This window comes from Lindgomyces ingoldianus (assembly GCF_010093535.1).
Source record: "Lindgomyces ingoldianus strain ATCC 200398 unplaced genomic scaffold BDR25scaffold_30, whole genome shotgun sequence".
NCBI classification, from domain to species: Eukaryota; Fungi; Ascomycota; class Dothideomycetes; order Pleosporales; family Lindgomycetaceae; genus Lindgomyces; species Lindgomyces ingoldianus.
Genome location: NW_022985191.1, coordinates 713,205 through 726,189, shown reverse-complemented (window position 1 = coordinate 726,189; position 12,985 = coordinate 713,205). Strand labels below are relative to the sequence as shown.

At 51.3% G+C, this 12,985-nt stretch overlaps 5 protein-coding genes across 5 annotated transcripts; 3 read left to right on the top strand and 2 right to left on the bottom strand.

The window, feature by feature from the left end:
* Positions 1 to 54: 54 nt before the first annotated feature.
* On the top strand, positions 55 to 552 carry BDR25DRAFT_358882 (uncharacterized protein; the record flags this gene model as incomplete). Its single annotated transcript, XM_033696008.1, has 2 exons — positions 55 to 481; positions 533 to 552. Coding segments are annotated over 2 exons (447 nt in total), but the record flags the coding sequence as incomplete, so codon positions are not given.
* BDR25DRAFT_267511 (uncharacterized protein) lies at positions 551 to 4,404 on the bottom strand. Its single transcript, XM_033687052.1, has 2 exons — positions 4,269 to 4,404; positions 551 to 4,211 (listed from the first exon to the last, which is right to left on the bottom strand). The coding sequence occupies exon 2, from the start codon at positions 4,141 to 4,143 to the stop codon at positions 790 to 792; it is 3,354 nt and encodes a 1,117-aa protein (XP_033544188.1). The 5' UTR covers positions 4,144 to 4,211; positions 4,269 to 4,404; the 3' UTR covers positions 551 to 789.
* A 133-nt stretch (positions 4,405 to 4,537) lies between these two features.
* BDR25DRAFT_292483 (uncharacterized protein) lies at positions 4,538 to 6,688 on the top strand. The gene is made up of 3 exons (XM_033688662.1): positions 4,538 to 4,740; positions 4,786 to 5,360; positions 5,406 to 6,688. Exons 1-3 carry the CDS (start codon positions 4,550 to 4,552, stop codon positions 6,509 to 6,511), a joined length of 1,872 nt encoding a protein of 623 aa, XP_033544187.1. The 5' UTR covers positions 4,538 to 4,549; the 3' UTR covers positions 6,512 to 6,688.
* A 1,368-nt stretch (positions 6,689 to 8,056) lies between these two features.
* BDR25DRAFT_317087 (uncharacterized protein) lies at positions 8,057 to 9,130 on the top strand (the record flags this gene model as incomplete). Its single annotated transcript, XM_033691646.1, has 3 exons — positions 8,057 to 8,110; positions 8,250 to 8,438; positions 8,489 to 9,130. The coding sequence occupies 3 exons, from the start codon at positions 8,057 to 8,059 to the stop codon at positions 9,128 to 9,130; spliced, it is 885 nt and encodes a 294-aa protein (XP_033544186.1).
* A 2,091-nt stretch (positions 9,131 to 11,221) lies between these two features.
* On the bottom strand, positions 11,222 to 12,956 carry BDR25DRAFT_327561 (triacylglycerol lipase-like protein; the record flags this gene model as incomplete). Its single annotated transcript, XM_033692341.1, has 3 exons — positions 11,222 to 12,262; positions 12,315 to 12,674; positions 12,726 to 12,956. 3 exons carry the CDS (start codon positions 12,954 to 12,956, stop codon positions 11,222 to 11,224), a joined length of 1,632 nt encoding a protein of 543 aa, XP_033544185.1.
* Between the last annotated feature and the right edge of the window lie 29 nt (positions 12,957 to 12,985).

Genomic DNA, 12,985 nt, shown 5'->3' with positions numbered 1-12,985 from the left:
AATAGTTCTGGCAATACACCAATACATATAGCTGCAAGTCGGGAGGATCTAGAAACCGTAAAGCTACTCCTTAGCCACAAAGACATCGAAGTCAATTGCAGCAATATATGGGGCGAAACACCAATACATGAAGCTGCAATTCAGGGGAATCTAAAAGTTGTAAAGGCACTCCTCAGTCACAAAGACATCGACACAAACATACGCACTGGTAACTACCACTGGGATTCTCTGTCTAGTAACAAAACCGCTCTCTGGCTTGCAAGAAGGCGAGGTCACATAGATATCAGCAATCTCCTCTTGGCCCACGGAGCAGTCGACGACGTTGATGAGGAACAGGATTCCATCCCAACTCTGGACTTGAACGGAGTGCCTGAAGCTACAGTCGCCGACCCTCTAGCACAAGGAGATATTGGGGATTTTAGTTCGGATATGGAGGTACAAGACCGGTTGTGGATTGCAGAGTTTATAGTTGATGAGAGGAGTGAGGAATTTGACTGAAACTACTTAGCTAGTGGTGGGCAACCATATCAAGATGTTGTCAGTATGTATTAGCTGTCCAGGAAACGAAGTACCACGAATCTCTTTAGCTAGACTGTTAATTTCCCAAATTAATTCTATCTCTCCAAGCAATCTATTCAAGAGTTGCAGAACTGTGGTTCACAAGCACGTCAAAATAGTGCCTGTAGCTCCCATGTGCCAAGGTCAACATCCACACATTCCATAGCATATCATACAAGCTAAAACGTACACTATACATACACACCTTCACTCTATATACAGGATAATACACTACATGCCCAGGACGTACATCTGCTGCAGCCTATCCCTCGTCCTTGGCATCGTTTCAATCGCGCGGACGGTCAGCGGCGCAATCTTTTCCAGCACCTCGCGCGCCCAGCCGCCGTACTCAGGATTATACCCCATGCCGTTGGCCTCCTCGCGCTTGATCTGGCCGTAGGCAGCTGCGAGGAAGACCAGCGTGCGGTACCGCGGCATAAGGGTCTTCCTCGATAGGTCGTCGTGTCTAACTTCCATGTACGAATAGCCGGTCTGCTCACGACGGACATACGCCGGATGCTGCTGGCGCCAGCCGGGGAAGTTTGGCATGAGGTAGGCCTCACAAGCAGTGAACGCATCCATGACCCTGCCTCTTCGCGCAAGCATCTGGATGAATTCATTCCAGGTGAGATTGTCGATAATATACCCGTTCGTGAGCAGGTTAGAGATAGTCCTCATCGCCTGTTGGAGACTCTGTGGGCTCTCCTGGGCGAGGAGGCTCCGAATGTAAATCCTGGAGGTCTTGAAAAGTATCTGTCGGCGGTTGCTCGCAATCCTTGCCTCTGCGGCCTGGGCTATCACAGACGGGTCGACCAGAGAACCGAACTCAATTTTGGGGGGGTCGGGATCTGTGGTAGCCTGGTGCCAAGTCTTGGTCATCTTATCTGCTTGCAATCGCGCGAGCTCCCAACATTTTGCAACCTCATCATATTCCTTTGCTGCAAGATGTGCCTCCATGATCGCAGTGAGGAGACCGATGGGGGCCTCGTATCCCGCCTCATCTGATTTCCCAATGGACGCAGCTTCGAACAGCTCCTTGCAAATGGCATACGCCCCCCGTGCACTGTAGAGCAATATGAGAAACCCAAAATATCCCTCGGGGACGCTATCCTGCGCCATACCAAGCAATCGGGCACGACGGGGCTGTCGAAGGGCCAAAGAGGACTCGTAGCTTTCCAACAACATCTCTCGGAGTGATTCCTCCACTTCCACCAGCCGCGTGAGTGGGTTTTCGTCGCCCGCATCTTGAAGCTTTCGCAGCTCGTTTATGCCAATCGTTTCTAAGGAGGCAAGGTGGGAGCTCACAGTTGGCAGCACGTTCCGGCGCAACATCCGTTTGCGAGCCTCCATAGCGCGATGAAATTGACGTTCGCGGATGAACCCCGTCATGACGAGCGCGTAGTGGAATGCGTGACCCCTGACTTGGTTTCTTGGCATGGTGACTCTCAAGATCTTATAGGCAGCATTGGTTTGGCGGAGCTCGACTAGGGAGCGCATCAGCCCAGCATACGTCCAAGTATCAAGAGGAATGCCGTTCTCAACCATCTGTTTGTAGACTCGTCGGCTCGACGCAACATCTTTTTGAAGCGCGTAATGTTGGATGATAAGGTTCCATGCAGGTGTGAGAGGGCCGTGAAGAGTGCCGGCACGGTGATCGGCGAGCATTCCTTGAGCAATCGCCTCGGCGCCTTCAACATCGTCTGAATTTAGGCACGCCTGCACATAGCCAGCTCTTGCAACTGCCTCATTTCGAAGGTGAACTTTGAGCTGCTGAGCTTTGGAAAAGATTTCTTCAAATGCCTCGACATCCCCCCTGCTGGCGCAGAGGTTCAACAGTGGCCCAAAAGTATGCTTGTCGGGTTGTATCCCCGACTCCAGGATCCGGCTAAAGCAGTGGAGGGCGCCGTCTAGGTCATCGGCTCTCGCATACGCAAGAAGCAAAATGTTCCAGCATGTAGTGTCCGGCGCCAGCCCAAATTCTCCAGATATTCGCTCAAACTGTTTCCCCGTACTGCGAACGTCGATGCGTCTAGCATACACAAATAGGAGCGAAGATAGAACGCGCAGGTCGATTTTGTGGCTATACCGTTCACGAATTTGGCTGAAATATTCGTGGACGCTCTCAGCGTCTCCGAATCCTGCATAAAATTCCAGAAGGTAGACCAGGGCGTCATACGGAAGGGGGGAATTCGGGTGAAACAAGTGCCAATCACTGACTAAGCCAGCGATGCCATTAAGACTGCCTTTGTCGCCGACTTGATGCATCAGTCGCATAAGCAAACGCATTGGGGGTCGGAAGTTTGGGTCAGGATTATGGAGCGCGTCTTCTCGGTATTGTCTGTACAGCTCCAGAAAAGGCTTACTACGCTGAAAGTACTCTTGGTATCTCAGCAAATTCAACATCTGTCCAATAGCACTATTATAAAAGTGCGCAGTTTGAAGGCCAAGAGTCCGAATGTCGCGGAAAAGATTGGTGAAAAAGTGCCATATAACGTCTTCATCCGGATCATCCACATTTAGGGTCTGTAAAGTGACTTCGGGCACGAATCCAGCCATGAAGAGTCTCAGTGCCTCCTTGTTTTCGTCGTTGGATTGAATTTCATGTTGGAATTGTCGAACGTATTGGAGCAAAGACAGTAGATTATTCTTCAAGTCTGGTATTTCTGCTATAGAAGCCCAGATGGCCCCCCAGAGGACCCCCTTTGGTTTGGTCCAAATCGATTTGAAGTCGTTTTCGCGAGAGACACGGCGCCAAAAAGCCTTGAATACGCGGAGGGTGAGGTCCCACTGATTGTCCTGTACGGTCTGTCCAAGAACGATATGTGTCCCAAATTGGAGCCCAACTTTTCCAGTTGCAGCTTCTTCGTGAAGTTGAACCGCCGGCCCTACCATTCTCAATGCGATGTAGGCAGAAATGGCGATTCGATATGACGATGCTCGACGGTGCTCGTGCGGTAGAGTGTTGAATACTCGAAGCATGCGATTGGCGTCGAACGAGGCCACGGGACAAGCAAGATATTCGAGAAGATCGGCACGCAAATCAGGTGTTCGACTCCGTTCCTGGATTGTAGAGTAAAGGCGCCATGCCAACTCTTGCTTTCCAAGCTCGCTCGTGTCTAGTATATCTCGAAGCGCATCACGTGCAGTGGAACCCTCCAGTCTCTGGTCAACCTCTTCTTGCAGTGCCAGCTTTTCCAGATAAATCTCCTCGTCCAGCTCCTGCCCATCCCTGCGTGTGGAGAACTGCCGCACACTAGTTCCATGAAGACAAAGTCTCCGTTGGGTTTGCAAGACATTCCATTTGCAAATTGACATTCTTCGAATTAGAGCAAGAGTCTTTTCTGGGTAGAGAAAATCTAGGAGCAATCCATTGTGGCCTCTCTGTCCCCTCGACTTGTCGTCCGAGTCAAAATCCGGGTGATTCGAAATCAAATCAGACGACCACCATATTGGGAGGCTTAAATCGCTCGCACCGTGATGCCAAAAGGAGGAATGCAGCATTCGACGACTGCGTACGCATCGTTTGGGGGGTCGAAGGAGCTGTCGTCCACCAGTTTCGAGGCATGTCGAAGCTCGCTCAAGCATCAGCCTCAGCGTCTGGGGCGTGATGATCACCACCACGAATTACCGGGTAACAAGGCAAGTTCTATGGGCTAAGTTCGTTAGAGAAGTCCTCGTCGTGTGTACGAGTAGTCGAGATCGGAGCTCACAGCTTTGCATGCCTCCGAATTCCACAGCAAAAGCCCACAGTGAGAGCAATTAGATGCAAGCCCCGGAACGCCACAAGTAAGAGCAGGTGGAATGAAAGAAATATACTACAAACGAGAACCGACGGATGGAAATGTGTGGATGCGGATGGATGACCTCAGTCCTCGGCAGAAAAAGTTCATCCTGACATATCACGCGCTCGGCTCGGGGAAACATGGCGCCGAGACCACCAATGCCCCGCCACTCCCACATTTCAACTACGCTTCAAGAGCACCATTATGCCATGGATATCACCAAATTCATAATCGACCACAGGGAGTCGGCGCTTCTTTTGGGTGACTACAACACATATCGAGGGCAGCTTTCCGGCCGACTGCGCACTGTGAGGAAAAAGCTTGGACGAGCAACAGGCAAGAACGCGAAATATGCCCCAAAGGCGCCCGTCACAGCGGAGCAGATTGGGAGAGACGTTGAGTATGATTTGATACAATCTTAAACGGCATTTCTAACATTATGCAGGTTTCTCAACCTTCTCCTTCTTACGTCCGAGCGAGCATGGGCACATGCAATGTTCATGAAGGCTTCTCACGCAGAAGACAACGCAGACAAGAGTATAACAGGCTCGACGCGTCAGCATATAATATCGAGATTGCACAAAGCTGTCATCTATGCAGAAGAGGTCGTTGGCCTTCTCTCGGACCCCGCCTGTGGAGCTACGGATACGGACGTTTTAGAAGCAAAAGCATACGCATATTCCTTAGCTGGAGCGAAAGATTTTGAAAAGCAGGCAGAAGGCATAAAAAAGATGAATGCGTCACCGGACAGGTGGAAATCATGTCTGACCAACTACTCGGCCGCCAGGGTAATTTACAACAGCCTCCTGAAGGCAACAAAGAAGGATTTGTTCAAAGATGTTTTAGCAGGGACGACCGACCCTAGCATACGTTATGCCGCATATCAACATCGAATTCCGAGGACCGTGGGCGTGTCCGCAGTGGCCAAGAAGTTCTTCCCGAAAGAGGAGTCGGAGCTGACTCAAGCCGTGGAGAAGCTTGACGCTAGCGCACTACAGGAGGAGGACACTGCTCCCTCAGGTGGAACTTTCCGCACCTTCAGTTTTACGTTTCTGACTAGTGTAGGTTCTACTATTGTATGGCGCAAACGGGCAGCAAACATTGTCGATGCTGCCATCGGCCAGGCTCTCGTTTTGGTAGAAACCGCCTCTGCTGAGCTTGACAAACAAGTTGGCACATCCATCTCACTAAAAGACAGAGCTGCTGCTTACGATGACGTTCTCATTACCAGCCAAGACGCTGCAGATGCAACACGCAGAGCCATTGAAGAGTTGGAGAAAGAAGGAGTTGACGAGGGTGACTCAAGGATGCAAGATCTCCGCGTGACAAGTCTTGCGGTGAACTACAATCTGGTCTCTTGGCGCGTTGGTCGAAATCGGGTTCTCATCGGCTCCGATGACGGGCTTATATTTTCTCCAACTCCACCTCAAAAACCACGACGGCTACGCAAGGACGGGAAAGAGTTGGTCGAGCGAGAGGAACCAACAGGCCGAAAGTTGGCAAGATTACGAGAACGTGTAGCACTGTACGATGCCATCCTACAAAGTATCGATTCGATCAAAGATTTGAGAGGTGCTGTTCGAGACGCTGGGTTTTTGGCCGAACTAGATGGCCAACGTGCGTACTTCCAGGCACTCAAATGCCTGAGCGTTGCGCAATCTCACGCTATCTTGTCATCTCCAAAAGAGGCACTGGCACTATGCAACCGAGCATTATCGCTCTCTTCGCAAGCCGTGTCCGCACCAAAACCTACACCTTCCGCATCCAAAGCTCCAAGGCTGGTGGTTTCTTCTGAACAGGCCGAGTCATTAAAGCAAAAGCTGGAGAATCTCACCTCGCATTATCGAGGACTAGTGACATTGATTCAACTCTCTGCCCACTCGGACATGGCAGTGAAAGCTCAGATGATTAATGCGGCGCCAGTCGTAGAGAGGCTAAACGAGTACCCCACATCAGGTTCCGTAGACCTGAAGAACCTTGTAACATGGCCACCGAAACTGAAGCCAGTACCAGTAAAGCCTCTCTTCTTCGATGTCGCGTGGAACTATATCGAGTATCCTGGACGAGAGAAGCCAGTCCAAGAGCCAGTACCAGATAAAATGCAGGTGGTGGAGAAGAAGGCAGAGGAACACCGGCCTGCGAAGAAAGGCTGGTTTGGCTTTGGAAGGTAGAATTGTCAAACATTGCGGGATCTTATCGTCAAGCAAGATATATTCGTAAGTTTAAGCTAGATAGAGGTGCTAAGTCACAAGTGACGCGTACTCTGGCTGAATTTACCTGCCGTTTTGTTTGTCCACTAAATCAACGGTGGTGCAACTCGAGCTACGATTTCCCCGTCTCCATTAGCTCACCCTCGCCTCAATCCGACGCTGATTGGCTGCAAGCCAAGCAGGCTTGGCACGGATGCTAACCGTATTCTGGGGTTCGCGCGCCGATTTCCCCTGAGAATCTTCGGATACGCGCCAGGAGCCTCTTGCTTAAGCGCCCCCGGAGATGGCATTGGACAAAACGGGAACTGCTTCAATATGACGAGTGAACGGCCGTCAGCCCTGCATGAGGGCCACGGATGGCGCTCAGCTGTGGCCGTTCAGCGTTGGCGGCACAGGGCGTGTTTCAATTGCCTCTGTCTCAAGTCACTGTAACCACAGGCCAGGATTAAGGCAACGCAGGGCGATCTTGAATGATGCCTCACTTGGAGGACGATCTCTGTACGACGGTCGTAAAACCGTCGGACTGAAAGGAGACTGGAGGGCGCTACGACGGGTTTTGAACGTCATGCAGGAAATCAAATTAGCACAATTTAAGCCTGGTAGTGACCGATATCACTATCGATGCCAGGGATGTGCGGGCCTTTGCCCCCTTATCCACAACCAGCCAACACGAGGAATTTGTACTGTACCTTGTTCCTCATTGCCGTGGACCCTCCTTCTTGACAGACTCTACTTGCTCCACGCTCTTTTGCATCTACTTTTTGCACGTCGTCGCTCTTTAACCACAAGGCTCGCTCCATCACGTCGCTCTCTTTCAGTGTTCTGCCCGCGCTCAGCGTTCTCCGTTCCGCGTTTTATTTTGAGAATTCCTGCACGTTTCTTTTTGCCTATCGAATTGTGAGAAGCGCACTCTTGCGTTTCTCCATCTCTAATACACAACGGCTTCCGCTCTGGCGACCACCATCCTCCCCCGGCCCACGGCCCTCGAATCGTTCCGTCGCCCATCTATACTTCAGGTCTTCGACCTGCCGGCCTTCAAGACGGCGTCCTCACTCGACGACAAAACACTGCCTTCAATAGGCCATGACATTTCGCGCCCGTCATCCACATCAACGGTGGCCTCGTTCACGCAACATCGACACGGCAGCCATGGGTCGTTCCAGCTACCTGCCCTCTCGGCCCTGGCGTCGGTAGCATCGTGCAGCCCGGCAGTAAACAAGGACAACACCAACGGCCACAGCAATGATAATTCAAGCCGCAGCACGCCGTCTAAGAGAGCGTCACCCCCTCCCAGGTACGTTGTGTGATGGACGTGTTGGACGCGGTGTGTCGACGTGAAAGTGTGCCAGCGACTGCCAAAGTTGGGGCAGGTGGGTGCGCGACTGGCTGCAATGGCCCGCCGGAGCCCACCCTGGCCTTATCGCGGCTTGGCACTAGCACCCACTCTCTCGCAGCTTTTCACCGTGACTAACACGTCTCTCCAGCAGACCCTCTAATGGACACAGCATGACCTACGCAACCGCCGCGCCCGCAACCTCTGGCGGACAGGCCAATTCTCCGGTAAGTTCGATGCGCGATGCTGTTGAGTCGCACCACGCCCTGGGGAGCCCCTCGCGAAAATCTCTTGCTTGCTTATCCTTATCGCGATACTTCGCAATCGATAGCAATATTTGTCCACCACCGCTAACGTCCATCACAGCCTGTCTGCCAGAACTGCACCACCAGCACGACGCCGCTTTGGCGACGCGATGAATCTGGCTCCGTCCTGTGCAACGCCTGCGGGCTCTTTCTGAAGCTGCACGGCCGCCCGCGTCCCATCTCTCTCAAAACTGATGTCATCAAGAGCCGCAACCGCGTCAAGACGGGCGGGCCTGGTGGACGCAAGAAGGTACACGTGCTTTTCCCATGCTGATGCTGCGACTTCTAACCATATTCCAGGGTGCTGAAGCCAATGGCCTCCCCGCCGCCCATCCGGATGCCGACCCTTCGCAAGTTCATATTCAGCACCGACGACCCTCTGGCAAGATCTCGTCTGGTCTCTCCGATCGATCGCAGTCGCCCATATCGCGCACTGGCACGCCAGGCCTTCCGCATCCTGCCAATATCGCCCCACAGCATATGTTCGATGGCGTTCTCCATAGCGAGGTCTTCCACTCGCCTTCACTACCGTCCTTCAACCTTCGGCAGCCGTCCCCCGGCTCCACCTCCTCCGTGAATGGCTCGCATCTAGAACCTCCGCTATCCTATGACGCCTTGGGCGCCCAGAACACGTCCCTACGGACACGCGTTAGCGAGTTGGAAGTCATCAACGACCTCTTCCGCGGACGTGTCACAGAACTAGAACAGAGCGAGCAGGAAGCGAGAAGGGGTGAGATGGCCGCACGAGAAGCGGAAGCACAGCTACGGGCATCAGAGGCACAGCTAAGGGCTGAGCTCGAAGAGATGAGGCAGCGCGACGCTGAGTTGAAGAGAAGGCTCGACGAATACGAAAATGAGGGTCCACGACACAAGAAGATGCGGCTCAGCGATATTGTTGACGAAAGCCGAGCTGGCACACCAGTAAGCTCCATGGCAGAGTAGTCACTTTGCCTGTCTTATCAATCATTCCTTTGAAGTTACTTCTAATGATAGTTTACGCACTGGGGATAGGGCTCGGTTTTCTTTCCTTTTGGCTGACATAATGCCTTCTTATGCTTGCTCCCACCGCTACGGCCGGTGTGGAGGCTTCGTACCTTCCTTTCTACTACCCTTTTTGAGTCTTTACGTTTCTATATCCACACCACGACATAGAGCCCCTGCGTCGACGCTCCAAAAGCTCCACCAAGGTCATCTAGACCAACCTAATGTTTGAAATACTGCCCTCCGACCATCTATAATGGTCTATGTACTCTAGCTATTCCTTTTAATCGTTTTGTGTTATTCTAGTGGGAGTTCTACAAGGACGAGGAGATGATGAGGAGATCTGATACCTTTTTGAACGAGGCGAGCTGTGGGATCAGGTGTGGGTTGTGTCCGAGGGTTTTCGGATATGACGGAAATAAAAAGTATTTTTGGGGGTAATTGCAATGTGATATGATGTTTTTGGAACATTCTTACTTCAAACCTAGAATGGCTAGCATGAATGATTCTTCAACGCTTACAGAGTCTTTTAGGAACTAAAGGAACGGTGTTTCTATTTACCAGCTAGTGAATCAGCTGCGGGGTATGAAGATACGTCTTCAACCTTGAGGGGTGTTATTCCTCTAGATTACTCTTCTAGACGCTTCTCCACCACCTCGCTGGATCAAGCATCACAGTGCCCACCAACCACCTCTGGCTCGAGTATACTCGCCGGCGTCATTTCTTCGGTCGAAGATGTCAATATTTTCAGTTCCTCCACTAGACTTCCCGATTGCTTGGAGATCTAAACACGACTTAGTAAAACCTCAGAACAAGTCTCTAGACTTGCCTACATTCTAAAACCTCTTCCCTATTCGGCCACTTCTCGTTGACTGCACTTTCGGTTCCATCCGTTCTCCTCCCCTTCTCTTTCTCCTGGCCCCTACACTCGAGCACCACTTCTGCATCCCCGTCAACCCTGATCTAGCTCAACATATCCAAACTCTCAAAAACCTCCTCCATCACCACAGCCCGAGGGATTCTCTTCGAAATTATAATGCTCACGCTCTTCGACGGTTTTTTTAGGCCTTCAATTACGTCTCTAATCTTCATGAAGCCTTAGACTTCCTTTTCCTCTTAATTGGCTCCCCAAGATTCCGCCCTGCGTTCTTGTCCACCTTTCTCCTTCCTAAGTACGTCAGACAAATTGCCAAACATTTCTTCACTTCCTCTCCATCTTCCCTCTCAGCACCCAGTATCATCCCTCCTTCCACGCCCCCAACATCCTTCCTCCCATCATGACTCGGCGCCGCCACCATAATCTCCAGCCTCTCCGTTTTGCTCAGTACGCTCTTCACTTCCTTCGGTGGACCGCAGAAATGCCCTTGCTAGTCGTGTCGCAGGGAGAAGTGGACTATGGAGCCACCAAAAAGGAACGAGGTGTTGAAGACTGCGTGGGTGAAGAACAGAGACTGCGAACGTTACCTAAATAGCCGGCTCGCCAAAAAATAAAGGAGGCGGGGGTGAGTGTGCCAGACGGGACCTACAGCGTGACGGGATTTTGAACTCGAGGTTGAAGGGTGGAACAGAATGAATATGCGGAAGAGGGGGGATGATTTTCTGGGATCGGATGAAGTTTCGACATCGGGGCGCTGTGCCCGTGATATCTATTGCCATTTCGACTTAAGCTCCCAACTCCCCTCTCGTAAGAAGGTTCGTAAATTTCCCTGTAGTTTTTGGTGGGTACAACTTGCTGAAATATTGGCACTCTTATATGCTTATAATAGGGAAACTATGAGGGTAAGATTGTAGAAGGATATGGCTGGGTGCAGGTCTCCCCACGTCACTATTGGTAGGCTGGGGACACCTTTCTCGAAATGGATGTGTTAATTAACAGAGAGCTGGGCACCAACAGCCGACAAAGAGGCGGAACTTTCTGTCTCCTAGCAGGATGTGTGAGCAGACATCTGCAACGCTGAACAGGTCATGGAACCCTTGATTGGGAACCACTGCAAGCAATATCATTTAATATATTTCCACGAAAAGCTATTTTATAGTACCACTGTAGTCAGCCTACAGAATTGCACTTCCATCCAACTGAGTCTTCACCCCTTTTGGTGGGTCCTGTTCCAGTGCTCTCATCATTGGCTCCAGAACTTCACACCTCCTCAATTGATCACCCCCCATCCTCTCCATCCCCGTTTCATTCGTCACAAAATGCATCCTTCTCCTTTCTTCATCCCACTGCTCCCAGACCGGCGTCCCTCTCATTCTTCCAACATTCGGATCCAAGTGTCTAATAAAGCTCGTCCAGTAGCTCCTCACCACCGGAACAATCCCTGCATTACTTGTCAAATAACTCTTTGGTGGATTCCCATCGGTGTTATTCGGCCCCCATACAGCGTACAGCTCGACTGTGTGATAAGCCCCAAACCCTTTGGCTTCTTGATCCGGGTCTATGACACCGTAACGGTAGTTCCACGTTGGCATCCCATCGCGAGCGAGAACAGACTGGTAAAAGTTATCGACACAGTGGGAGCGAAAGTCTCCGATCGCGTTGCTTGCTTGTATCCACAACTTTCCTGAGCTGGGGAATACCGGCGCTGTGTGGTTGAGGATGTACATCTCATCAAGGACTGTCAGAGAGGAGTTTGAGAGCGAGGGACACTGATTCAAGAAGAATGCATGGGCGTCGGAGAGCGTGTCCGTGGTTTGAGGGGCATTCTTTGTTCCCTCATCTGTGCAAGATCCAAAGATCGTAGGGACTTTTGCGTAGTCTCCTTTCTCGAACTGGGAGAAGGTTGTATCTGGGATTATAGAGCCGTCGATGTGTGGGTTGAACCAGCAGTTTGTTGTTTGCAGTTTTGTGGCATTGAGAGAGCGGAGACAGGATAGAGAAGCCGTGGAATTTGAGCATCCGGAGGCTTTCAAGAGACAGTTGTACTGGTCTTGGCCTTGGGCAAGAGTGCGGAGAGTTGGCTCGGAAGCCGATTCAGAAATTGCGCCTACGAAGAGGTTGGCGTTGCGAAGGGCTGGAGAGACCAGTAGTATGACAATGGATGATGCCCCTGCCGAATCGCCGTTCAGAACGACATGCTCGGGATTTCCGCCAAACTATAGCGGTTGGTTTAAACAGTTCTTGAAGCTTTGTTAGGTATGTACTTACTTTCTCGACGTTATCCCTAACCCACTCCAGCGCCTTAATCTGGTCCTTCATCCCATTATTCAAACTCCCTTCCTTCACCACCTCTTCCGACTGTAAGAATCCACACGGACCAACACGGTAATTTATCGAAACGATAACCATGTTTCCTTCTCTTGCAAGGTCACTACCATTATAATTCGCATTCGAATTACTCCCAAACCCACCCCCCTGGATGAAAAACATAACCGGCAGTTTTGACGAAGCCGTTGCATTTGACGGGGCAAATACGTTTAAGAAAAGACAATCCTCGGCAATTTGAAAGCGAGGGTTGGGCTTTGCAGACCAGTCTGTGGGGTTTTGTGGCAGGCAGATGGATCCGAACTACACTCGAGGTGAGCGCGTTTGGGTAATCTGATACAACTTGAGACAAACCTTTGATGCATCCTGAATGCCCGTTGTATTTAAAGGATTTTTGGGCGCGGCGAAACGCAGTTGACCAAGCGGTGGAGCTGCGTATCGAATTCCGAGCCATTGAGTCGTTCCGTCGCCAACGACTCGCCCCCTGTATTTAGAGTAACCTACATCCACCACAGTGTCGACCGCCAGTACTAATGTGCAGCACGCGATTGCAAGGACGCTCTGGGCAAGAATTCGGGACCGCATCGTCACTGGCTCTCCAATTGACAAATTCT

Excerpts from the sequence above, each read along its gene's own strand:
- BDR25DRAFT_267511 (XM_033687052.1), bottom strand. The coding sequence starts at position 4,143 with ATGCTTGAGCGAGCTTCGACATGCCTCGAAACTGGTGGACGACAGCTC.
- BDR25DRAFT_292483 (XM_033688662.1), top strand. The coding sequence starts at position 4,550 with ATGGATATCACCAAATTCATAATCGACCACAGGGAGTCGGCGCTTCTT. Across the intron at positions 4,741-4,785 it reads CAGATTGGGAGAGACGTTGA|GTTTCTCAACCTTCTCCTTC; the intron begins GTATGATTTGAT and ends AACATTATGCAG. Across the intron at positions 5,361-5,405 it reads GGAGGACACTGCTCCCTCAG|GTTCTACTATTGTATGGCGC; the intron begins GTGGAACTTTCC and ends TGACTAGTGTAG.